The 27,600-nt window shown below is 38.4% G+C and overlaps 3 protein-coding genes across 6 annotated transcripts in view; 2 read left to right on the top strand and 1 right to left on the bottom strand.

Annotated features, from left to right (window-relative positions):
* LOC107752588 (disco-interacting protein 2 homolog A-like) overlaps positions 1-2,273 on the top strand; it is a 142,001-nt gene extending 139,728 nt beyond the window's left edge. For all 3 annotated transcript variants that reach the window (XM_016568600.1, XM_016568601.1, XM_016568602.1), the window contains one exon: positions 186-2,273. In XM_016568600.1, the coding sequence (XP_016424086.1) occupies positions 186-438 (253 nt within the window). In that variant the 3' untranslated portion in view covers positions 439-2,273. The remainder of the gene's footprint in view (positions 1-185) is intronic.
* Positions 1,949-22,624, bottom strand: LOC107752607 (sacsin-like). The gene is made up of 7 exons (XM_016568619.1): positions 22,523-22,624; positions 18,654-18,708; positions 17,570-17,657; positions 17,305-17,455; positions 13,400-14,828; positions 13,219-13,307; positions 1,949-13,131 (listed from the first exon to the last, which is right to left on the bottom strand). The coding sequence occupies exons 2-7, from the start codon at positions 18,686-18,688 to the stop codon at positions 2,279-2,281; spliced, it is 12,645 nt and encodes a 4,214-aa protein (XP_016424105.1). The 5' UTR covers positions 18,689-18,708; positions 22,523-22,624; the 3' UTR covers positions 1,949-2,278.
* Positions 22,625-23,360: 736 nt separating this feature from the next.
* LOC107752618 (zinc finger protein 239-like) lies at positions 23,361-27,543 on the top strand. Of its 2 annotated transcripts, none has more exons than XM_016568631.1 (2): positions 23,361-23,563; positions 26,507-27,543. In XM_016568631.1, the coding sequence occupies exon 2, from the start codon at positions 26,520-26,522 to the stop codon at positions 27,534-27,536; it is 1,017 nt and encodes a 338-aa protein (XP_016424117.1). In that variant the 5' UTR covers positions 23,361-23,563; positions 26,507-26,519; the 3' UTR covers positions 27,537-27,543. The 2 variants fall into 2 exon arrangements, with proteins under 2 accessions (XP_016424117.1, XP_016424116.1); XM_016568630.1 differs by having other exon boundaries at positions 23,361-23,560; positions 26,484-27,543.
* The last annotated feature ends 57 nt before the right edge of the window (positions 27,544-27,600 follow it).

Genomic DNA, 27,600 nt, shown 5'->3' on the forward strand with positions numbered 1-27,600 from the left:
TTCCTTTAAGACTTCCTGAAGACTGTGTTTTCCGTATGAATATCTTGCTCTATAAGATGTTTCATTTTGTTCCAGTTTGTGTTTGATTTGCTTTTCCCGACAGCCATGTTTTGCAGTGTAGATATTCTGCTTTTCGTAATTAAATACAGCTTTCATCTTCTCACTCTCTCTCGCCCTCTCCTCAGTGCTGTGTTCACTTGGACGAATCTCTTGGTGGTGGTCGTGGAGCTTGAGGGGTCAGAACAGGAAGCTCTGGATCTTGTTGCCCTGGTGACCAACGTGGTTCTGGAAGAGCACTATCTCATAGTGGGGGTCGTTGTGGTGGTGGACCCTGGAGTCATTCCTATCAACTCCAGAGGGGAGAAGCAGCGCATGCACTTGCGGGACGGCTTCCTCGCTGACCAGCTAGACCCTATATATGTGGCCTACAACATGTGAGAATGTGTAACATGGAGGAGGAACCAAATGCCAGAAAAATCTGCATATGCAAATTTACAATGGAAGCGTTGGGGGATGTTCGGACAGGCTTGCCTCTTCCTCCGCAAACATGAAGAGTCCTTGATGGAGCTATGCAGTTTATTTTTTATATCAAACTGTCAGAATGCCTTGCAAATAAAACTCTGATTCAGTGGTCAGGGCAAATGACTTGATTTCATCTCCTGTTTTCTTGTGTGACAATTATGAGTTCAGTTTTTATTCAAGCACACCTGTTCTGCACATACGACACATGCGTGTTGAATGTTCCCTGTGTGTGAGGAGGAGTGCCTGATGTCAAAAACAGGATCCATTTTTGTTTGGTTTGTTCTCTCTTTACATCAACATGCAAATCTTTGATAAATGTTTTATCTGGAGACCAAATGGCAATAAGGAAATGGATATCTGAGTGTTTGTTTGCAAGAAAGCAGTACTGAAGATGTACTGTGGAAATGCTGCTCCATAAATTCACAAGCTTATGCATTCCCAGCTAGTGTTTCAACATGGGCCTTAAATATTTTCCATATGCCTGTGGACTGCTTGTTATTTGTATTTAATTTTCCCCCCATTCTTTATTAAAATGTTTCATTCATGTGTTAGCTTTTAGACTGTGCAGGACAGGAATCAGTGTAATAACAGTGAATAGATGACGAGTCTTATTCAGGTAACCAAGTCCCAGTCTGAAATATATTTCTGCTCAAATTTACATTATGTACAACATTTCAGGTTTGAGCAATTTTTTACAGTATGACATCACCATTCACGACTGGATTATCTTATATTCCTGCAGATGAATGTATGAAGGTGACATTTTTAGTCTCCTACATATTACTGATTAAAAAGAAAGTAGCATTTTTCATTAATTCATTAAAACATACCAAACAGATGGGATCGTTATTTCAGGAAAAAATGACCACTGCAGGTGAGGGCTTTTATTCTTCTTTTCATTACCGTGTTAAAGTGTGATATTTGCTTGTATTTTTCAGACGCACTGTACACCGCATTGCCCAGCACTGTAAAGACCACTTCTAACAATGCTTGCTTTCTTTTATTGTGTTCATTACGTAAAGGACAGGCATTACGCCTGCTGTAATTATGTACAGCATTTGTGTAATAAGTTATTATTGGGACAGCAGAAAACGACAAATACTTTTGGCATGGTTTTTGCAGTGGCATGGAGGAAACCAGATGCTGCTCAAATTGAAGCTTCATTTCTTGATCAAACAGAAAGGGGAACAACATGAGACACTATTCATGTAATATTTTATATTGCAGTAGGCTCAAGAAGTGGTTTTGCTGCAAGGATTGTAACGCACATACAGCATCTGTATCGCAGGATGGTTGTGTGACTGTTTTCGATGTGTTCGATTTTTGCAGTTTTGTCATTTAGTGAATATTTGGTTGAAACACCTTTTGACTTCTGTTAATATTTCTTAATAAAAACCATGCATTTAAATGACTGACATTGAAAATGTTTAATTCTAAAGTGATGTTTAATGCACATCTTGCAGACAATTTTATCCAAAGAAACTTACATTGCATTTAAGGTAAACATTTTATTTCATTCAATCCCTGGGAATTGAACCAATGACCCTGGCACTGCTAATGCCATGCTCTACTGTTTGCTACAAGAAATGTCCAGTATCGAATAATAAAAATGTTGCATTTAATATTAAGCAAAAGGATAACTAGACTGACAATTATGAAAACATGATAATAAAGGTTTAAGAATTTCTAGTATGCATGCTAGCAGTACTAAACAGATACAGATATGGAACATTAGTCAGTATAGTTTCAACATATTTCAAGAGACATAGTCTTCTATTTTTTTTAAAAGCTTTGTTGTAATATCCAATGCCATTCTGGCATTATTAACACCAAATTGCTTGTTTGGAATGTGAGGAAATTGGTGATAGTTTGGATATTGAGTTTTTTTGCCATCAACACCAAGTTCAGTCAGTTGCCTCACAGTGCTTGGTAAAGAAGCCAACTGTGAGCTGAAATGGGACACCTGTTGAGCAAGGCTAGTTATTGAGCAGTTGTTGAGATGGTGTCCACTTCCCCTGTACATTGCTGCTATCAGGGCTTTTTCCACAGCCTGATGCACTTTAAACAGACACCACTCTGAGCTTTCTCCTCCAGTGTCATTGTGAGCTGCTCTGATGTCACATTGAGCCTGTTCATACCAGCGTTTTGCCTCCCCTCTGTTTGGCCTTGGAGTTTCTCTGTGGTATGACCAGAAGTTATAGTGCCTTCTAGAATAGTTCTGATAAAACCTCTCGCGTCCCCTCCTGTGGCTTCGGGCCTCTGTGTTCCACGTATCATAGAAATCTCGAAAGTCTCTCCAATTTGAGGATGTGTTCTGTGCAGTTTTCCCTTGTTGTAGTTCATCAATTCTGTTTTGCAGGTATTTAAACGCCTCTGTGGCAAGTGCTTCTTTGCCAGGGTTCTTGTCTGGATGCCAGCGGAGGTAGAGACGTTTAAGGGCTTTTTGCTTGTCCTCGCTTGTCATTTTCCAGATTTCGTTTAAGCTTTGGTCAATTTCTCTTTTGATCTCTTCTAATGTCTCAGGAAAGACTGTTTTGGGTGGAGGTCTAGATGTCAAAAGACGTTCTATATCTGTGCAAGTGGACCCTTTCGACATAGTTGCCTTCTTTTCCCTTTTAAATTGGTAAAGGTCAAGAGAGCTTACTTCAATGAAGTCATCATTGCCAACTTGAATTTTATATCTGGCAGGAAATTGTCTTGCTTGCTCCACTCGCTCGATAACAATGGCGTAGAAATATTCACTGGAATCGTCCTTGCTGAAGCCAACATACTCTCCACTTTCAAAGTTGTTGAGGAAGTTCATATCAAGGCAGTCATGCCATTCTTCAGGTATATGACATCCAGATTTCGGTAAGGAACCGTGTCCTTCCTCCTTGTGGCCACTGCTATGAATGCCATATTTTGCTAAGGTTTTCTCAACATCCTCCATGTTGTCACACAGCAAAAGTTGTCCAAGGACTAGAAGGCTTGAGGTGGTCAGACAGTTCTTTAGAAGAGCATTGATTTCTTTAGTAAGACACATATTAACTTCATTTACTACTTTGTGTGCCATGTCATCATTGTGTTTTAAGTAGAAACTGCATCCATTTTGCTTTTTTTTCACATAAACATCTGTTTCAGCCTTACTACCCTCAAGTGGCTCCAGGTTTAACAGAAGCTCAGTTTGAAGAGTTTTGCAACAGATAATTTTAATTTTAGAAAAGATTTCTTCGCACTTTTCTGCAGCATCAGACTGTGAAACACTGCCTTTGCTCTCTTCTCTGATTAGACAGACTAGTCCATAAAGAAATGCAGCAGAAGACAAGTGCTTGTCAAACCAGCCACCAAATTCACACTCCCCTTCATATTCACAATATTGGACACTTGTTCCCTCCAGGTTTTCAGAAATTACATCCGAGAGAAATTTGGGGCGAACATGCTCAGGAAGGAACTGCAACAATGTTTGATGTTCATAGTGATCATTTCCAAGATGACAACAATTAAATTTTTCTAGCAGTTTCAGCTTGGTTTCCAAAGGTCCCTCGAGTCTTGCAGCCTGAAAGAAGGTGTCATTGAAAAACAAAGTGCAGGAATCATAGATTTTCCCATCTGTTGATGGGAGATAAAGTTGGTTGTTTGGGAAAAAAAGAGTTTTGTTCTGTTCCTTTTTCAACAGGCAAAACAGCTGTTGTACAACACGCGTCACAGTTTTCTGCTGATTTGCTTGAAGGCTGTCTTTGTCAGAGCTATCAGAATAGATTTCTTGAAGAACAGTGCTATATTGTTCTATGGTAGGCCTTTCCTCTACACCAATTTTTTTGAAGAAGTCTTCAAATTTCATATACTTTGAGGGAATGTTGTACAAGTAAGGCCTAAACTCAAGAGCATCATGTAGCACAAGTGCTGTCTGTTTGGCCTTCACAAGTGTCGTCTCATTTTCCACCAAAATAATGGGGAGGTCTGAGAACAGAGAGGCGTCAAAATTTATTGATTGTAGGTAGGCGTATGATTTGCTAAATACGTTTTTTCTTGTCTCCAACTTGTCTGTGTGGCATGGAGACCTACAGATGTTTTTCAGATTAGCAGCTATTTTTCCAGGGGGTGGAGTTTCCAAGGCTCCAGCATCCTTCATTTTCTTCATGTGATGTGGAGAGCAGTATTCTAAGGGCAGGATTGGCATAGATGTCCATGTCAGATATTGGTGTTCACTGTCTCTGCCAATAAGTGATCCACTGATTGCAACAACCTCCCTGTCTTGAGCAAAGGCCTTGTGATAATCACAAAGCTCTTGCTGAATTTGCACTGGGAAGATGAATTTAATGTTAGCAACTCTGCTCAGTAAATCAGACTTTTTATCATTACTCTTTGATAAAACAGTCTTAAACAGGAGTTGTGATCTTTTTTTAAGAACACCTAAAGGAATGTTGCCTCTAGTTTCAGATTCAATTTGTTTTGCAAACTGAATGATTTCCTCATCAGACACTTCATGTTTCAATCCAAGGTCCTTTAAGAGATGAAGTGCTTCAGTACGTTTACCTTGGAAAATCTTCCAAAACGTTTCTGGCACAAATCTCTCTTTTGGAAGCATTTCGCTGTAAAGGTGTACACTGTCATCATAGAAGTATGAAGCCACCTGAAGAGAGCCTTGGATGTCTCGAATAAATCTGACCTCTTTCAATGCAGAAACAATCCTGTGATCCACTTTTCCAAGTTCCACTAACAACCGCAGTAAATCAAGAAGCTTGTCCTCTTTCATCATGTGCACAGAGGGAAGAATAAACTGTACACAGAACTCCAAATCATTCAGAATCTGAATTTTTAGACATTCTGCCAATTCTAAGTTCACCCAGGTGTGCTTCAGGAAGATACTGTCACATCCATCGACATGGTACAAATTTGGAAAGTCATTCTGATGCTTAGAATTCAGAATGAATACCATTCTGTGTAAATCAATCCTTTCCCGTTTTCCAGATATTGACTCAAACAGGGGCAAGGACTTGAGCATCGACACATGTTGACTCTTGTTATTGGAATCTCTGATCCCATGTTGTAAGAAGCTCTGAAGATCAACACATTCCTCTTTTGATAGCTCCTCAAACTGTGAATGTGCTACATGATAAACCTGCCCCAAAACAGCACTGCTGTCTCCTGTTTGCAGGAGTTCTGGATTCATATTGAGACGGAACTCAAGACTGAGATCAGTGAAAAAGACAAGGTCTATTTTCATGAACCCCAGTTTTATGAGAATGGATGCTACTTTTTCATTTTCATACTGAATCACTTTTGATATGTTCTTCATTGTTTGTAAGAAACGTGTGTTATTTTGACTGGGGCAGATTACTGGTAAGATAGGGCTGTCGTCAAAGTGCTTTTTTATCTCACTGAAGACATTCAGTTTTCCATTTTGGTAGCTTTTCTCTTGATCATCAAAGAAAGTCCACAATGTTTTCAGCCATTTGATTGTATCTGTATCTGCTTTGTAGAGCTGACACCTTTGATCGGGTAATGACTGCCTGAGCAGTATACTGATTTCTGGTTTCAAATATGTTGCTGCTATGTCAATTGTTATGCCCGTAATAAACTTTCCGTCATGCAGAATTTGGACATGAGTTCTGTTGACAACCACATCTGCAAACATCTCCTGATGTCCTTGGAAAAGACTGCTAAATCTTGATATCAGCTTTGGGGATTTAGAATCAAAGACTCTTAACATCTGATCTTCTGTGAGGAGAAGAGGAAGCCCACTGAGGTCATGGACATTTTTTTCATTGACATTTTTCAAGCAGAAGCTCAGAAGTTTTGAGCATCTTGTTTTGTTTTTGATCAGGGTCTGGTTGATGGGCAAAGGCAAACTACTAGTTGTCTGGGAAGGATCATTCAGTGATCTTTGCTTCAAGAAATTCATCACTGTTGAAGGACTGATTTCTGCCACATTCACACCAGCCAATTTGAAGTTGTCTTTTATTTCATGCATTTTCCAAGAGTGTGGCACTAATTTCATCCCAGTGTCATCTAAAATTTTGAAAATTCCATCATGCTCCTCAGTTGTAAAATATGGACAATTTTCTGAATGTGGTTCAGACACACTGCACCAGGTAACTGTGTATTTGTGCATTTTTGCATCTTGTAAAAGATGTGATGACTCAACAGGAACCGAGTGTGCCGTGGGTATGGCAAGAAGGTCACGTTGGTTGATTGATCTATAGACCTCATGAATCATCTCATGCCAGACTTTGTCTACTTCTTGGGAAATGCATGGAAAGTATTTAAGGCAAGAAGACTCAAGCTCTGTCTTCAGGAATACAAGAGCAGTAGGTGTATCTTTCTTCATGGCTGAACAAAGACGTAACAGGAGGTCAGCATAGAGTGGTGAAATAATGTTTTTTTTCAGTAACTGGTTCCACTCAGTCTTCACACTATCACCATCCTCTTTCCACAAGTCCCTTCTAGAAGAATCTACTTCAAAATTTGCATTCACGTGGACTGGTAAACCAGTTTGTCCAGGTAAAGGCAAAGAACAAAATGCCCTACCAGTAAATGTGTGGTTAAATGAGCTGCTCCAACATGCAGCCAGAGCAGCTTGAGGAACTTTGAAATAATCCTGCTTGTTTTTTTGCTCATAGTTTGGTTCTGAAAAGCCAAAGCACTCTGCAATGACCCACTGACTTTGTATATTTCCAGATGAGATTTGCATGCCATAGATGGTTTTGGATGGTTCTGCTGTTCTTAACATGAGGGAATCTTGAACATGTCTGTGAAAGTTTTCCTTGCTTACCATGCTCTTCTCTGTGTATTTCTTCTCAATAAGGAAATAACATTTTGGTTGTTTTCCATCTTCACTGATTTCTGAGAACTGTATTTTTGTGATGTGTTTCAAGAAGAGAATTAGTCCTTCAGGATCTTCAGTCAAGGCACAGTAAAGTTCATTCATGTCACGATCTGTGACTGTATGTCTAGATATTTCAGATTTTTCTGCCATTTTCTCTGTTCTGAGAGGGAGCCTGAACATGGTTCCAGAATTGAGTGCAAACATTTTTGGAAGAAAGGTATGATAAACATCCTCAAAAGACTTTTTAAATTCGTCTTGCATTGAAAACTTGCAGCCTGGGAACTGTTTTGTTACACCTTCCACGTATTTTAGATTTGGATCAGAAATGCAGAGCCATTTGTCACCGGTCAGGATAGATGGACAGTCTGTTAAATGATACACTGAATTGAAGCCAAGTCCATATTTCCCAGTTCTTCCTAAACTTCCATGTTTTCCTCCTTCCCCCAGCTGCTGAATACCTTGCAGATCAGCATCAGTAAATGTTCTGTTGTTGTACACACAAAGTGCCGGGCCTTGAGCCAGTTCCCATTTCTTTCCAAATATCTTTTTTGTTTCATGTTGTCTTTTGTCCCACACAAAGTGAATTTCTGTTGCCTCTGCATCATCAGCATTTTGAATGAGCTCTTTCAGAATATCCTTTTTAGATGGATATGCATCAATTATATTTTTTATTCTGACAGTTAGTTTCTCGGTTTGTCCAAACTCCTTGGCATGGATTGAAAACCCACTGACCAAATGATTCTTCAGAGTATGGTGTCTTGTTGTCATTACTCCAAAATGACAGGCCACAGTCCGAGGTATCAGCTCATGGGAGAGCTTGACACCAGCTGAGACAGGCATCCATGGGCTGTCATTATATCTCAGCTCTTTAGAAGATGTCAGCACCCTTCTCTCATCAGGTATGAGACAGTTTGTAAGCTTTTCTTCTTTAATTTTGTACAGCCCATTCACGAGTATTGCAACACAGTTATGGAGGTCTGAAGTGGAAAGAGGCTGAGATCCATATAAAGCCTTCATTTCCTCAAGTGCAGCAACAAATTGCTCTTTTGTGAATTGTTTTTTGACACCAATGCAGTCCCAGAGCCTCTCAAATTTGGAGAAGATGACTGGAAGTACATAGAGATATGGTTTCTTTTCAAATTCTTCACTTCTGGCCACTGCCTTCATATTTACAAAGTGATCCTCAATTAAAATGAATGGAAATGATTTTGCATGGCCAATAATTGGATTGGGATCTTTCTGTTCCAACAAGTAATTGTTGAGATATTCATAGCAAGACTGAGCAATGTTGAAGACATCAGTCTTTTCAAATCCATTGCAGTATTGGTGTGCTTTTAACAGCTGCTGAAGCACCGTCTCAACTTGCGGATTTGTCCGTACTCTCAATTTCTGGAGAACTGAATCATAACTATGTATTTGAAGTTTTGAATGATCAACTGTGAATTCTGTCATGCTTACTAAATTTCGACAACTTTTACTGTACACTTCAGAGGGTTTTTTAAGAACAGTGTTGTTCTTGTTTTTCTGATCTAGAGGAGATAAGGCAGGAAGGAATGGTATTTGAGACAGTGTGTGCCAGAGCAAGGAATTTACATCTTCTGTGGAGTCTTTCATTAACTCTATGAGACACTTAAGATGTTTTTGACATTTAGATGTATCCTGTTGCCAAACACTGGATATCTTCCCTGTTCTTTCTATTATGTCTTCCAAAGGGAGGCGGTCACTGAGCATTCCCAAATCAGAAAGTCGTTGAATTCTTTTTGGTGAGAGATAGTTATTTGCAGTTCCCTCAAGAAATCGTCCTTCCTCAAGTTCATACAAACAAGCCACTTTGCCAGAAGGATTCACAAGTCGCTTGATAAATTGAAGCTTCTGACATTTCTGTGTTGGAATGCAAGGGTAACTTTTCAGTATATCATCAACAGCAGGATCATTCAAGTCGATGGCATTCAGAACAAGCACATTTCTGTTATGTGTGTTCACAGCACTCAAGTTCTTAAACACAATGCTATAAAACTCAGGCCAGTTGATCGTTTTCTGTTTGATCATTTCCTTGAAGCCACAATAATTGAAACTGTCTCTTACCCATGTTGGGAGAGAAACAACACAGGAATATGAAGCTCCCAAGCTCAAGAACACTTTCATGGCAATGTCTCCAACTGCTTGGTTCTTCTCAATTTTTGGATTCAGAAATCTTGCCTTGTCCATAGAACACCAATTATGTCCATTGCTAAAAAGATCCAGAGATTTGCCATTGCCATTCTGCGCAACTGCTGAGTAGAAAGACTCAACCAGGGGTAAAAATGCTTTGCTTACTCTCTCTGCATTAGGCCAGAATGCATAGAAGGAATAGTTCTGGATGTGTCCATTTTGGGCCATTTTCTTCAGCTCAAGCAGTGTTGTGATGTAAGCAGAGGTTACAGCATCTTTAAGTAAAGCTTTGTTCCACTCAGACTTCACTCCTTTTTCCCATAGGCCTTTCCTATTTGATGTGACTGCGAAAGTCCCATTCACATGAACTGGAAGACCTGTCTCAATTGAGAGAGGAAGAAAACAAAAAGCCTGGCCAAAGAGGCTTTCATCAGGAGACCATGCATTAGTTTTTGCCTCTCTATGCAAAGGTACAGCTATACCTCCAATTGGAAATGAAAACACATGCTCTTGATCATTTCTTTTCTGGAACATTTGCAAGGAATCCTGTGTTCCAAAACACGAGTACAAAAGCCAGTACTGGGTGAGGGATCTCTCTGAATGCTCCTGAACTATTTGAACAATGTGTGCTCTGTTGACATCAATAATGTTGTGGCATGTGATATCAGTATTTCTGAAAGTGCTCTTGATCTCTTGGAGAAATGTATCATTCGAGACAGCAAAAGAATTCATGACTTTTCTGGATATTTTGAGAGGAGTCTGAATCTGATCATTCATTAGAGGAGTTGATGCATTTTCAGGGACAATTTGAAGGGACAGAGATGTAATGCTTTTTAGAAACAGTAGGTGAGTTTGTGAGTTGTCAGTCAAATGATTTTTAAAACTCCTAATGCGATCTTCGTCATATACCTTTGAACTGATCTCTGACTTGTTTGCCTCCTCCAGAGTGCAAAATGGTAATTTAATCAAGGTGCCATTATAGGATTTCTTGCTGTTTTGCACTGACAGATCACAATCAAAAATACCTTCATAAGATTTAAACTGTCCAGGAAACCTTTTGTACAGCCGTTCCTGGAATGGGTCGAGTTTAATTCCAGGGTTTCCTTTGCTGAGTATGTGCTTTTCCAAATGGGTGATATTTGGATCAAGTATGAGAAGGCTGTTCCCACTCAAAATTGAGGGAATATCACTCACATGGTAAACAGCATTAAATCCAAGCCCAAACTTTCCAATCATCTTAACTTTGTTTTCCTTTGATGCTGATCCCACTTTGACAATGTTTCTCCAGTCTTCTTGTGAAAAGAGCTCGTTGTTGAAGATCCAAAGGCATGGTCCATTGCAGAAGGCCATTCCATCATCAATGAGGGTTTCAGGGGGGTCTCTGTGTTTTCGGAAGTCAAGGAGGAATTTACATGTGGTTGCCCCAGCATCCTCAGCATTTTGTAGGAGTTCTTTGAAAATGTCACTTTCTTCATCATACTCTTTAAGAATGTTCTTAATTCTTTGAGTAATTGGTTCAGATTGCCCACATTGTTCTATACCAAATAACTCTTGCTCTGCTTGTATTAACTGTGGTTTTAAGATGCGAGTACTTAAGAATGGGACTTTCAACCATCTTGCAGTGAGGGGTTTAACTTCCTCATGAATGACATAAAATTCCTCATCGTCTTGTTTCAGGTCATCTAGTGCTTCAGCACTTATGTCACAGAAGACTGTTTTGGACAAAGACTGGAGAGTAAATTTTTGGTTTTGTGCCATGACAGGCACAGGTGTGCTGTCCTTTAAAAGCTTCTCATTCTTTCGTATCCAGTCAAGAATGGCAATTGCCACTTCAAGTTCTGTCGAGTCTCCATGAGGAGGACACCTGTGGTCAATTCTGTGTTTTATGTCATGGAGTATGCCTTCAATCTCCTCATCAGACAGTGTTTTCTTCACACCCAATTTTGTTAGCAAGTTTTCATATCGCAAAAACTCTTCAGGCACTTTCTTGATGTAAGGGCTTAGATCCAATCCAGCTGGATAGGCTAAAACTATATCTCCTGGACAGACAAACTCACTTTTATTCCAGATCCAGGGGAGGTATTTTGTGTCCATTAAATCTCTGAAATTTCTCATGTTGTCCTGCATGAATTTATAGATACTGTGCAGCTTGGTTTTAAACTGAAAATCTGAATTTGGGTTTACCATTGATCTCAGTGCAGAGAGGTTCTCCAAGACTTTTTCAGCAGGAGGGGGCTCATAAAGTCCAAGACTGTTGCAGACATGTTTGTTTAGCTCAGAGCTAAGTGGCATTACATATCCAACAATTGAAGAATACACTGAATCCCTTACTTCAGCAGGCTTATACAAACCTCGCTTTAGATTTCTACAGATGCTTCCATTCAAGAACTCTGGATTTTCACAAGGCACCCACTTCCTTTGCATCAACTCTCCTATCTGCATCTTGGTGAATTTGGAAAGGAAATCTTTCGCATTCAGTACTCGAACAAGAGTATGTGCTTTTTTGAATGCCTTATCTGGTGAGTGGACACAAAGCTTTTCAATATGATTTATGACTTGGAGTATGTTTGCTGTTGATAGTTCTTTTTGATCTGTCTTTAAGCCAAGACGTTGCAAACTCTGAAGCATTTCCTGGGTCTTTGTGTAAATAGGTGGGGGAAAGAAATCTCCTTCAAAAAGGTCCTGGAATGTCTTGTTTCTTGGATCAAAAACACTTGAGGCTTGTTTGCGTTCTCCCTGAGTTGTCTCAATAAAATTGAGACTTTTTGTTTTTGTGAACAGCTGCTCACTTTGTGAGAGTAGAATGCTACCATTATTCAGAATCCAGGTCATTATTGTCTGTTCCTCACCATTTTTGAAAGAGCCTGTCTTAATGCAGTCAACCAAATGAACAGCCACTTTAGCTGCATCCAAGAGTTCAATATTCAGAAGAGTCAAAAGTCTGCGATCAGCTTCATTTGCACACTGTACAATGGTGTCAGGCATTGGCAGATCATTTGGAATGGCTGGATTGGTGGTTGAAACAACTGCTTGCTTTGATTTAACTGCAACATATTTCCCAGACATCATTTTGAAGATTGGCAACAATGAAAGTAGGTTCTGTTCAGCAACTGAGAGAGAATCCAAAGAAGAGAGGTACACTTTCAACTCCTCTCTTTCATGTGATGAAGCAGAGGCAATGCCTTTGATGACCTGATCTCTGTTGGAGTTCACAATGACTTGTAGAACATTTCTTGGTGAAGCTGGAAGAACATAACTCTCAATGTAATGGTGTCTAAGACACTCATCTCTTTTTATGACTGTACATCCCACCATCCTTAACACTTTCTGAACATTATTTGACAAGTTGGACCCTGTGCTACTCTGAAAGATCAAAGTTGTGTTACTTTGCAACCTTGCTAACAATATAGAATTGCCTGAACTCTGCAGTGGCTCCAGTGGTATTAAAGGCATGTTAATAAAGCTGCTTAACTCATTCCATTCAGCGCTAAGAAACTTCCAGAATTCAGCCAGCCAGCTCTTTGGTGGATGATGATCTTCTGTTGTTTTCCATGTCACATGACCTTGGGTCACTTTCCAGTCCATGGGTAAGTGCTGCTTTGTGAGTGCAACAACATGTTGTGCATCCAAATTGATTATGTTGTATATGCCTGAAACACACACACACACACACACACAACATTAATTTCATATTATTATAAGCATTCCCAATAAAATATATGAAACTATTTTCTTACTCCTTGTTGCTAGTTTCCTTAATTGCACAGTGCAAAAATGGCTCAGATCGTTGGGTAAAAACCTCTCTTTACAAAATGGCAGCAATGTTCTAAATAAAGAAAAAAAAAAGATTATTACTATTCTGACAGCACAATATAAACACACTAAATAATTCAAGTAGGAAAGAGACTCAAACTTTACCTTGGAAACTTCTCATTGTCAATCAAAACAGTCTTCTGCACTCCATTGCCAAATGAAGTGAAGGTTCCATCACTGAGAGGAAGAAGCTTAAGTCCTTGTAGCTCTGTGTACTTTTCATCACTGAGAGCAAATTCAAGAAGAGAGTATTTGTCATCTTTACTGAGATTTTCAGCCTCACTTCTGCGAAGGACATCTCTAACATAAGATGGAGTCACCCATGTCAAGGTATCACTTTCAGGGAAGATTTCTTGAACATCTTTCAAAACATTTTCTGGGACTGTGACCAGGTTCTCTCTTTTAGCAATCAATAATCTTGACACTGCAGACATTGTGTCACTACGTATATTGTTTACTGGAAAAACTGCGTCTGAGGGAGACACCCAGATTTGCTCATTATCAGCAAGGTGAAAGATCTTGTATTCAAATAGACCTTTCAGAGTATTTGTTGCAACTTTATGCCACCTCTCTTTATGTACAGTCTTCGATAGGTCAGGCCAAAGATTGTAGACAGTAGGAGAAGGCAGGGCTGATTTTTCAGATAACTGAATTGCATCTCGGATCATCATGAGATATACATGGGGAAGAATATCTTTTGTGAGCAGCTCATTCCACATTGCAGACTCATCATTCTTCTGATCCTCCTCTTGCCACTTGATGAACCTCCGATTGTCTGTCAGGCCAAAGCAAGCATTGATATGAATGGGAAGCCCAGTTTTGTTTGGTTCATTATTTGGAAGTGGCAGAAAGCAACTTAGTCGCCCATTGCAACGTGATCTGTCTTCATCTAATCGAAACGCTGCATCAACTTGAGGGTAGAAGCTCAGCTTATTAGCTAGAGAGTCAATCTCTGGTATATGTCCCTGTTTCAGAAGGCAAGTTGTCACAAGCCACTGGGACCTTGTTTCTACCATTTGCTGGCAAATCTGTGATACTGTTTTAAAACATGTTTTTCTGTCAAACGATTCCTTCTTGATATAAGAAAGGTCAGTGATAAATTTATTTGACACTGAAACTTTGAGCCTATTGTTGCAGAGGCCATTGGTGTCAATATGCAGCAAAGTAATGGATGACACATTTCTCAGGAAAAGAAGACTGATGTCCGCATCAGCAATGAAACTGTCAAATAGCTGATTAACTTTTTTGGAGTCATACAAGTTATCGGAGATCTCTGAAGCCTCATTACGCAGAGGGAAACGGAAGAGCGTTCCTTTAAAGTATTGCTCCTCACTGATGACCTTCTCCCAGGAACAACTGTTGACTTGACTGACAATATTTTGAAAGGGCTGAAACTGATCTCTGAATTTCAAAAGACTCTCTCTGTCCTCTTCATCATTCAAAGACCATCGATAGCCTTCTTCATCCTCTCCAAACATCTTCTTTTGTGGGTCAAAAATGGCTAGGTGTTCAGAACTGACGACACATGGCAAGTCTGTAAAAAACAATACAAATATATTTTTTTAATTGTTAGCGTCACTAGTGTTGTGCTAAAGCCCCTGTCAGAATCTAACATCCAAAGTACCCTGATGGCCAGTTATTTGTTAAAACTGATGTTGCAGTCAGTCAGGTAAATGCAATCAGATTGTTGATAATACACTGTCAGGATGCACCAATTCTGGCCAATAGAGATATTACATTTATTTTTATCTTGAAATTAGCACTTTATAAGGATCACAACAACATTATAATAAATGGTCACACTTAATTTTAAGGTTCAATTCTCACTATTAACAAACCGTAAACTACGACTAATAAATAAACTCCTAATTTGCTGCTTATTAATAGTTAGTAATGTAGTTGTTAAGCTTAGGTATTGGGTAGGATTAGGGATGTAGAATATGGTCATGTACAATAAATGCTTTATATGTACTAATAAACAGTCAATATGTTAATAATAGGCATGCTAATAAACAACTATTTGATAGTTAGAATTGGTCCCTATACTAAAGTGTTACCTAATAAACAGTTTGGGGACTGGCTAAATACTGTATTTAATCGTGTTATTAAATGCATGTTATTTTTAGTGTCATTAACTTGGATGATGAGTTAGACATGATGGAAAATTACATCTAAATGTAAAAAATGGGAAATGACCATGAACAATAAAATGTCCAGCATCACATTTTACTATTAATAATAGACTGACCATTATACAAGGTTACTTTAATCTGTAACATAGTGTATTTCTGTTGTGATACCTAATAATATTGATAAGCATATAGCCTACCCTCTGACAATTTAACAGCATAGTAGAATTCAAAAGGCAAATTAATTTTTTTAATATATTACTGTGAACACATCATTCCGTCAAGCTAATCTGCAAGCACGCTAACCATTAGAAGGCTGAATATATTAGTAGCTTAGGTTGCATAATGTGATATATAATTTAAAAAGATATTAACTGACATATTGTGATGTTAACACTTCATAAATCAACAAGCCATACTGTAGGATTTCTAATCAGAAGGCACTAAAATACCTAATAAAGTTACACTCTAAAAAACGCTGGGTTGTTTTTTCAACCCAAATGCTGGGTTGAGACCACTGGGTAAGGACGTTGGGTTGTTTTAACCCAATTTTGGGTTGAAAATTGGTCTTGATCAGTAACCCAGTGGTGCTGGGTTGGGAACGCAGATGTGAAAGAGAGCACGCACGACACGTTAACATCGGACGTATCTCGACGACACCAGTGCGAGAAGCCGCCATTTTCTCAGCGTCTTCAGATGGAAGCGAGTGCGAGTGAAAGACGGTTTATGGTAAGTAAAGATTAAAAATGTAAAGTCATCATTCATTGTTTGAGTCCAGTAGTATCTTGAGATGGAAGGTGGAAATATTCTGAAAAGAGCTTATATTGAAAAATATGCAGACGCAGATTTTGCCTCAGAAATAGTCTTATCTTTTACTGAACGGAAGAGGTGCTTTTAATATAACGTCAGTGAGTGTCTTATGTCATATTTACATAAGATTTTGCAATATTTAAATTTTTTGAGGTGTTAAGAAAGGGTTATTAACATATTTACGTGTTAATTTTCTCAGCTTCTTCAGAAGAGAGGGAAAGACGGTTAAGGCAAGTATAGTTCATAATTCCATCATGTTATCTTTTTTTTTTTTTGCTAAGAGTAAAATAATGTTTGTTTTTGTAGATGTTGAAAGCCAGAGACACAATCTTAAATTATACCATAGCGAACATGTCTGCTCAGAAGAAAATACTGCTCTCCCAGACTTGCAATAGAGGACAAAAATTAAGAGAATATTAAATATATTTATTTGTGTTCCAAAAATTAGCAGAGTTTGTATGGGTTTGGAATAAATTGTAATTTTTTGGTGAACGAACCCTTTAAAGAGCAGCCCTCCACATACATGAAAATTTGTGAGGTATGTCAATGTCATGTCTGTTTTAATGTTTCAGTAAAGAAGTAGCTTTCTGAAAGCCAAATTGTCATACAAAAATGATCAAACAAAAAACTTTAACATTTAGTTTTTTGCATAGTAAAGAATTTCAGTACTAGTCCTAGCAGATAAAAATGAATCATGTCTCCAATACTGTATGCACTCTTGTGCACTTATTTGCAGCCTATTTATTTAGGACTAAACAGTGATTTTGACCTAGTTTTGGATATCTGAGATACAGTTTGAGATACAACAGTGGCGACTGGTTTTTTTTTTTCAAAAGAGGTGAAGCACAGATCTCAGTTATTAATGGCAAAGTGTTTTTAAAAGTTTGATTTAGTATAAAAAGTAATTAACTTAACTAAAGAACTCAAAAAACCATTTACAAACAGAAGATAAGCTGCAAAACGTCTTCATCGCTGTAACATGAATAAGGAAGGATAGGTACCCAAACAAATGCAATACCCTTAGAGTGTAATATCCTTTGCTGCAGGCTCTAAAATAATTTTGTTTCTAGTGTGACCATCCTTTAAATCTGCTCCCATTGTTTAAAATACCTTGATATTTTCTGAGCTCTTCAGTCCACAGGCTGTGAGTCTCATAATGTCTCTCATCATGAATAAACACCACAGTTGAAGCTCCTGCATCATCTGCATTCTGTATCAGCTCCTGATATTTTATTAGATAATTATTATTGACAGATGATATATAAGGTGCATACCATTTGATGCAAAATGATTCATGCAATATGTAAATATTTTTTTATTTACATTTTTTACCTACCTTCAATATTTGTCCCCCATCTGGGTACCTTCTCAAAATTTCTTTCAAGTAATCAATGAATGGTGGAGACGTAGCACCAAATTTATTTCTACATTGAACAATGTAAAGTTTATCACAAACTGCACAAAAATGCATACAAATCAAACTCAAGGTTCAATGTGTAACAGATAAAGTAAAAAGTTAGATTAATTAATGCAAGTCAATTGTTAGTATGCTTGGGATTATTTGTAAAATATATTAGTCTTATTACTGAATTTTTCATAAACTCCTACATACTTTACTAACAGTTCACTTTTAATCAGATATTATTTAATCGGATAGTTCACCCAAAAATGAAAATTAGCCCATTATTTATTCACCCTCAAGGCATCCTAGGTGTATATGACTTCCTTCTTTCAGATGAATCCAATCAGAGTTATATTTAAAATTGTCTTTGATCTTCCAATTTGTTTAATGGCAGTCAGCGGGTGTTGCAGTTCATCAGTCCAAAAGAAGTGAAATAAAGTGCATCCATCCATAATAAAAAGTGCCTCACACGGCTCTGGGGGGTGAACAAAGGCATCCTGTATTGAATCGATGTATTTTTGTAAGAAAAATGTCCATATTCAAAACGTAATAATCACTTTAATCTAGCTTGCGCCAACAGTTGTACACGGAAGCAGCTCCGGGAGGATAACGTAAGATGTCGGCGTTGCGCATGCGCCGGTTAGTCTCGTGAAAACCAACGTTTGTTTACAGGACTTTACAGGGTTTAAAGTTTCTTTACAAATCCTCGTTTTGTACTTCTAATAAGTGACCATTGTTTTGTTTTGATCTCTCCCCTGCGCTTCAGTGTTCGTCACTTCTGAGCGGCGCATGCGCAAAGCTGAACTCATACGTCATCCGCCCGGAGCTGCTTCCGTGTACAACTGTTGGCGCAAGCTAGATTAAATTGATTATTACGTTTTAAATATGGTTATTTTTCTTACAAAAACGCATCGATTTGCTACAGGAGGCCTTTGTCATTTTCTAATTTTAATTTTTGGGTGAACTAACCCTTTAAATTGGCTTAAACATAAAACATGCAGTGAATAAAATCACTTACTTCTTTTTCTTCTTTTGCCTTGATGCTGAACTCATTGTCTTTCTTTTACAGTCTCCTGTGTGGTTAAAAAAAAAGCTGTTTAAAAAAACAATTAACTTTCAAAAATCTTAAAAGATGCATTCCTTTGAACAGTTGTTCTTATTCCATTGACATTGTTATAATATATATATATATATTTTTTTTGTGTATTATGTTTTTTTTTCTTTTTTTTCCATGTAGTAGTTTGCACTGCTTTCTTGGGTCTCTTGTGGCCTATAGCTACAAAACAGTTCACCTTGCAAAATCTGCAAAATATTAATAGTTTAAAAAAATGTAAAAGCGTTTATAAAAATAGATTTTTTTTTCGTACTGCCCAGAATAAGCTATTTCATAAAACAGATGTATACGTATAGTCCAAAAGGCAAAATAATTATTGAATTTACACAAACCAATCAGTTCAAAAGTGTACATATACACTTGATTCTTAATATTGTGTCTCATAACCTGGATGATCCATGACTGTTTTATGTTTTGTAATAGTTGTTCATGATTCCATTGTTTGTCCTGAGCAGTTAAACTTCCTACTGTTTTCTACCATCTTCTGAATACTTACCCCTCCAGTTCTACTCTGCTCTGATCAGGATTTGAACCAGTGTTTCCGGCATGGGAGGAGGGCTCTCTAAATTAATGTACATTCTGCAATGTGTCACACGTACACTTTTTTTTTATCATATCTTTCTGATATTCAAAGGTCTCTTAAGCCTTCTACAAACTGTGTGATTTCATCAATCTTATAAGAATATTACAGATTACATTCACACTGTGCAACATGTATCTGATAAACTTGGGTACGACATGCATGCAGTCTGTACGATGATGACATGTGCTAGTGGTAAACAAAAAGAGCATGACGAATCACAGTTTGGCAGTTGTACTTTTTATGTGTGCTGAAAAAAAGAAGAAGCTGCAAAAGAGGAAGGGAAAATATTTTGAGGTAAGCAGTTTTAAATTTGAGCACCATGTCGCTGAACAACACGCCATTTCATGTTGCACTGTTATTGGCTGGTCAGTAAACGTGGGTCGTAGCAGGAAACACACTGTGCGCTGATCATGCTGAATTTCTGACACTATCAGAAAATGATCGTATAGGCCAGGGGTGCCCAACCCTGCTCCTGGCGATCGACTATCCTGCAAAGTTCAGCTCCAACGGCTATCTTTGGTCACAAGACTGTGACAACAGCCATTTTTGAACCTCTCTCATTGTACGACATAAGACCACCATTTAGAATCCACGATCACAGAAATCGCCACAATTGTTTCACGATGACAATCTTTCATCTAGGACAGTCGAAAATCATGCAGTGTGTCCTGTGTTTTACAGCCCTCCTCCTTAGGGTCACCCTTCAATTCCTTTATACTGTATTCAGTCACCACAGAAAATGAGTATACTTCAAAAATGTCAAATATCTTAAGTTATAGGCTAATTGCTTTTATACTGTCTTGTAAGGAACTGTTATTATATGTCAGGGTCCTGCCGTGACAGTCTTGTCACTGTTTAATGTTTCTTTCTTTGTCCTGTGCTTAAGCACTTTGTCTTTGTTTGTGTTGCTATGTGCTCCTCTTGTCTTGCCCCCTTGTTTAATTCTCGTTGGGCTGATTGTGTTCACCTGATCCTCTGTTCCCTATTATATATAACACAGTTATGTTCTAGCGTACATGTCTAAAGTATATCAAAAAGAATAAATCAGTCTTATAAACTCCTTGATTTAACTTATAATCTACATGCACAATAAACTATAGTAAAATGTATTTATATTATATAAGAAAATTTCTTGCAGGTTTTAATAAAATGTTATTTAATAACAGTATGTGTCCAGTACATGCCTCCGGCTTGCATAGTATTGTTAAATCACTTATCGGACTCCTTAGTAATCCTCCTTAGATCCTGAACCTGCTTATTATTTTATTTTTGAGTCAGACATGCTACTTCAGCTGTGTGTCTTGTTTCGACAACTCGGAAATAAAGTTCAATTAATTTGTTCCCTGTCTTGTGTTGTACAATTTGCATTAAAAAAAAGTTCTATTCAGTTCCATTTTGTGAACCCACTCAACCGGTTACTTCCCTGAGAACCAGCTCAAAAGAACTATTCGTTCAAGAATCAGATATCACTATTCCATGCAATTTGAAATTTTTTTTTTTGCAAGTTTCAGGTATTTATTCCTAGTTTTATTTTTCATTTGTTTTGTTTCTCTAGTCATAGTTTTTTACATCAGGTTTTATTTTGCCTCTTGTTTAATTTATTATTTTCTCTCTTGTGTCATGCCTTGTGTCAACACCTTGCGTCCAGTGTTGCCAATTTGGGGATTTTGTCGCCAAATTTAGCTACTTTCTCGTTGTAGCTGCAACTTTTTTTTTTTTTTTTTTTGCGACAAGGAGCTATTTTAGCTATATTTAAATTTTTATACTGTTATCATTTGTAAAGTATATATATATATTTACTTTACCAAATTTACCTGTATTTACTTTGTTTTCATATTTGGCGACTTTTTGTGAAAAATTGAGACTTTTGAGGGTGGTTCTAGAGATTTTCTGAGGGAGGGGTTTGGCAACGCTGCTTGCTTCTTGTGTTGTTCATTGTGAGTCTTGTGTTCATTCCTGCCCCGCCCTGTATCCTGATGTTTCCTGGCCACTGACTCTCACTGCCTGGCAGCATGACTGGTGTATCTGTCTGATATACTTAAGTGTCAAGCCTCTGGCTCTGTGAGCCTCCACCTAGAAGCAAGACTGGTTCTACATCTGAGAAATCAAGCTTATGGTTTCTGCATGGTCTTCCCCGCCATTATCCCGCTTGGTACTCCCTCTTCCTCCACAGCCCTCAAGCCTGTTGTCAGACTGGTCTCAGTGGTCACCCTCCCTGCCTGTCGTCTGCCCTTCCCTATACTGTTTGCACTGTTTCACACCTCACTCTCCTTGTTGTGCTCTGTGTACACTCTTATCAATAAAACGCCATCACTACTCAATCCGGGTCCTCTCTCTTGCAGATCCATAACAATATATTTCTTCCTTTCTTATCGTTTCAAATTTAGCTAGGAGTTAAATTTGAGTTGAAGAGGAGTAAAAAAAAAAATAGTATAAACTGCTAGTTACATTGTCTCTTTTTCTCTGCTTAAAGTTACATTATATATGTTATTTATTCACCTGTGGTAAAGGTATAGTTAACCCAAAAATGAAAATTTTGTCATTTACTTACCCTCAAGTTGTTCCAAACCTGCATGAGTTTCTTTCTTCTGCTGAACATAAAAGAAGATATTTTGAAGAATGTTGGTAACCAAACAGTTAGCCATTGACTTCCATAGTATTTTTTTTTTTCCATACCAAGTCAATAACTACCATCAACTGTGTGGTTAATAACATTCTTCAAAATATCTTCATTTGCAATCGTTGCATATTTCATCGTATATTTTCTTTATAGGTATTTTTTTAAGACATATAAATTAAGATATTTGTTTCCCAGAAGACGATATAAAATCACTTGTGGACTAGCCTATATGAAAACACACGTGTTACCTAAAGTAGCGTATCAGATGCTAAATGAATGAATGAATAAATAAATAAATAAAAATGTAATACAATTAAAATATAATAAAACCACATTTTGCAGAACTGCAAGCCAAACCTCTAAACTGGTATGAAAGGAACTCAATAAATGGAAGTAGTATAAACGTTCAGAAGTTGTTTGCTTATGCCTTGCATCAGCCAAAATAGAAAAGATCTAGGCTATATTGTTATGTTATATTAGTTTAATACTATAGCCTATTACTAAATATTAATATAACTAAAAATTGCATTTCAAAAACTCATGTAACTTCTGCATGAGGTTTTCTCCTACCTTTAATGGTCCTTATGGGTCATGATGATGCTTCCACTCGTACCCGCAGAATGAAAGCAAAGCGATCAGGAGGACACAGTTAAACCCTCTCAGTGCGCACAATTCGAATTGGCACACGCAAAACAGGCTCTTTCCAGAGAATGGAAACCTTGAGAATCCTCTAGGTTTCCGTTCTCTGGAAAGAGCCTGTTTTGCGAAAATGAAACTTACCCTGCTCCTTCACGCTAAGTTCAATGAATGACTCCGGAAAATAACTGTTTTCACGCAGAGTATCTCCGAATGTACAAAGCTCTCAGGAATAGGTTACTTGAAAACAAAAATATTATGTTGCGTGCGCCTTTACGGCACTTTGTATTTTTAATCAATGTCAGTTATTCTCAAGATCAGCTCCTTTTAATGCAGCAGATAATCAAGCATTTAAAAACGTTAAATATTTTCAGTTAAACGAGCACCACATAAATGTCAGTATGGCGATGATGATGATACCTGACTAGAATCGAAAGAGAAAACACCTGAACATAAATAATAATAATAATAATAATAATAATAATCATATTAACAGGTCTAGGCTACTATAGGCCTACTATACAATAAATAAATAAATAAATAAACAAACAAACAGAATGATGAAAGTCTTTAAATTCTTAATGTATTATGATTTACGGTGGCAAAAATAAAATTAATGAGAGTAATTTTGCTGAAATCTGTATTTACCCTATTTATTAAGGCATAAGTAAACAGAATTGTAATGTTCTTGCCATTATACAACTTTTATTTTGATAGCATGACAGGCTGCTTAGGCTACTCTATGGCTTCCACGAAGGCGAGAAACTGATTTCCGTTTGTTTACAGTACCAGTGATAACATCGCTGTCAGTTCGTGTGATTTTCGCAAAAACCTGAAATGCATTACATGTCGCCATCTAGAACCACACGGACAGTCTGACGCGAGTATCTATATGCAGTGAATAATGTAGCGAACTAAGAGATATTAATAAAAACTTAAGTTATGTTTTTGGAGGAAACGGTGATCAAAGGGGTGAGTTTGCATGTTTGCAATTGCTCTTGGATGTTGCGTAATCACGAACGGGGTGAACGCAGGACATGAGGAAATCTGTCTTAGCTGTCCTCAAAATGTTTCTACTTTTTAACTCACCCTTGGGTCACATTCATTTTTGCTTGTCTTGTTATATATATATATATATATATATATATATATATATATATATACCACGCCCAGTTAGATAACCACGAGAACATCCTCAGCTGTGATTGTTTGCTGTTGTTTTGACATATTTTAGTTTTTTTGATGACAGTGACGGTCCTCGAGACAATTTTCCAGGAAGGAGAAAATATAAATCAAACCTGCTGTACTCAGCAATATAAAGTTATAGTATGCTTTTTAAAGCTGTTATCATGATCTGGTTTTGCTAGATGAAAGCACTAGCTTACAATATTGGCTACACATATAATTAACGCGTTATAGTGTGTACTGTACATGCACAATAAGGAATTACACAATGCCCGCTACAGACTGGCCAATAAAAACATAGGTTCCTGGAAGGGTTTGTAAAACTGGACAATAAAAACTTCCTGGAAATGTTTGTATTGGCCAATCTGTAGCAGGCATTGTAATTTCTTATTGTGTATTTGTGTCCTGTACAGTATATCACACTCAGATTATAATGCATTAATTATGCATGTATATTTTAAGCTAGTGCTTTCATCTAGCACAATCAGATCATGATAACTGCTTTATAAAACATACTATAGCTTTATATTGCTGAGTACAGCGGGTTTGATTTATATTTTACACATCTTCTTCCTGGAAAATTGGCTCGAGGACCGTCACTGTCATCAAACAACCAAAATATGTTCAAACAACAGCAAACAATCACTGAGGATGTTCTCGTGGAACAACTGCTTCTGTTTACAACAGTGAGAGCAAGCTAGATTCAAGTGATTATTATGTTTTGAATATGGATATTTTTCTTACAAAAACGCATTGATTCACTACATAAGGCCTTTGTTCACCCCCCAGAGCCGTGTGAGACACTTTTTTTTATTTTTATGGATGGGCGATTTTTATTTAAGTTATTTTGGACTGAAGCAATGCAACACCCGCTGAGTGCCACGAAACAGCTTGAAAGATCAAAGACGATTTTTAATATAACTCCGACTGGATTCGTCTGAAAGCAATTGGCATGCTGACTGCAGGAATGTCCACCAGAGCTGTTGCCCGTGAATTTAATGTTCATTTCTCTACCATAAGCTGTCTCCAAAGGCGTTTCAGAGAATTTGGCAGTACATCCAACCGGCCTCACAACCGCAGACCACGTGTAACCACACCAGCCCAGGACCTCCACATCCAGCATCTTCACCTCCAAGATCGTCTGAGACCAGCCACCCGGACAGCTGCTGCAACAATCGGTTTGCATAACCAAAGAATTTCTGCACAAACTGTCAGAAACCGTCTCAGGGAAGCTCATCTGCATGCTCGTCGTCCTCATCGGGGTCTCGACCTGACTGCAGTTCGTCGTCGTAACCGACTTGAGTGGGCAAATGCTCACATTCGATGGCGTCTGGCACTTTGGAGAGGTGTTCTCTTCACGGATGAATCCCGGTTTTCACTGTACAGGGCAGATGGCAGACAGCGTGTATGGCGTCGTGTGGGTGAGCGGTTTGCTGATGTCAACGTTGTGGATCGAGTGGCCCATGGTGGCGGTGGGGTTATGGTATGGGCAGGCGTATGTTATGGACAACGAACACAGGTGCATTTTATTGATGGCATTTTGAATGCACAGAGATACCGTGACGAGATCCTGAGGCCCATTGTTGTGCCATTCATCCACGACCATCACCTCATGTTGCAGCATGATAATGCACGGCCCCATGTTGCAAGGATCTGTACACAATTCCTGGAAGCTGAAAACATCCCAGTTCTTGCATGGCCAGCATACTCACCGGACATGTCACCCATTGAGCATGTTTGGGATGCTCTGGATCGGCGTATATGACAGCGTTTTCCAGTTCTTGCCGATATCCAGCAACTTCGCACAGCCATTTAAGAGGAGTGGACCAACATTCCACAGGCCACAATCAACAACCTGATCAACTTTATGCGACGGAGATGTGTTGCACTGCGTGAGGCCAATGGTGGTCACACCAGATACTGACTGGTTTTCGGACCCCCCAATACAGTAAAACTGCACATTTTAGAGTGGCCTTTTATTGTGGCCAGCCTAAGGCACACCTGTGCAATAATCATGCTGTCTAATCAGCATCTTGATATGCCACACCTGTGAGGTGGATGGATTATCTCGGCAAAGGAGAAGTGCTCACTAACACAGATTTAGACAGATTTGTGAACAATATTTGAGAGAAATAGGCCTTTAGTGTACATAGAAAAAGTTTTAGATCTTTCAGTTCAGCTCATGAAAAATGGGGGCAGAAACAAAAGTGTTGCCTTTATAATTTTGTTCAGTGTAGTTATATTATAGTTCTATAATTTGTTAAGCCTTTTCCAGCTGCATTTTAACAGAAACAAATGAAATATTGCATTCCGTTTCTTATACATTGTATGTATCTGAGTTGCATACATTAGTAAATAATTGATCAAAACATCCATATTCCATTGTTTTTATGTTTATTTAGAATACGTTTGTGGACATTTATCCTTCCTTGCTTCTTGAGAAGGACTACCACTCAATAATGACCTTGAATTTCACCTGTAATAAATGTTGAAGTCACTGTACACTGAAATTAAAAATTTCACAAATAATTATGAAGAATTGGCAAGTAACACATTAAATGTGAAATTAGAAAGTGGGAGGACTACAATAGATTTATTTGGTAAAAAAAAAAAAAAAACTCCTATAGTCTTTGTTTTTATTCAACTTAGATTTTTTTTACAGTGTTTAAGCGATCTAAACTAAATGATTTGTTAATGTTTTTGTCATTAGGTGTGATGATTTTTGTTCAGCTCTGAGTCATCCAAGATGTCTCACTCTTCCAAGCCTCGATCCCACCCTTGTGGCCTTTGTGACAAGTCTTTTGCCCAGATATCCATGCTCACTAAGCACCAGCAAGTGCATACTGAAGACAAGCCCTACAAATGCCTCTACTGTGACAAGTCTTTTACTCTTTCTTCTCGTCTGGTTCTACATAAACGCACCCGTGCTGGGGAGAAGCCTCATACCTGCCGGCTTTGCTCCAAGACCTTCATCTCGTTGGCCCACCTTGCACTGCACCTGCGCTCACACACTGGAGAGAGGAAGTACAAATGCAGTGTATGTTCCAAAATGTTCATGCAGTCACCCCAATTTATGCGCCACAAGACCATCCACACTGGTGAGAAACCCTTCAAATGCCCAGATTGCAATAAATGCTTTGGCCGTGCCTCACACCTAAAAACCCATCGAAGGCTCCACACTGGTGAAAAACTCTTCAAATGTACATTATGTGAAAGGGCTTTTACGCAAAAGGCCGGACTTATTATACACTTGTGCTTGCACACAGGTGAGTGCCCTTTTAAGTGTGACAAGTGTGGTAAGGCCTTCCGCACGTCATCCCACCTGCTTAACCATCAGGCTTTGGAGCTGGGCGAGGGCAGGTACATATGTGCCACGTGCCACAAGGGCTTCAGTTCAGTGTCCATGCTAAAACAACACGAGAAAAGCCACCAGGGCAGCAGGATACTCTGTTGTAGCGTGTGCTCAGGGGCCTTCGCTCATTCCTCTTATCTGCAGCTGAAACTGCACTTACAAAACGAAGAGCAGCTCTTCCATTGCAAGGTGTGCAACAAAATCTTTGTGAAGTTGTCCACTTTTGAGAAACACTGCAAAAAACATCAGACAGAGATGGACGAATGTGAGGACGAGGAAGTAAAAGAGGAAAATTCACATGATCCCCCATTTGAGCTGCATACTGCTGCACCCCCAACACCGTCGACGTCAGAAGTCAACACACGTTCCAAAACAAGAGCCAAAATTAAGACTACAATAGAAAACTCATAAGAATGTACAGGCAAGCTTTTTATAACATTTTTTTAATGCCTTTCTGTATTTATGATGTATGATA

This window comes from Sinocyclocheilus rhinocerous, unplaced genomic scaffold (assembly GCF_001515625.1).
Source record: "Sinocyclocheilus rhinocerous isolate Xijiao unplaced genomic scaffold, SAMN03320098_v1.1 scaffold1222, whole genome shotgun sequence".
In the NCBI taxonomy this organism is placed as follows: Eukaryota; Metazoa; Chordata; class Actinopteri; order Cypriniformes; family Cyprinidae; genus Sinocyclocheilus; species Sinocyclocheilus rhinocerous.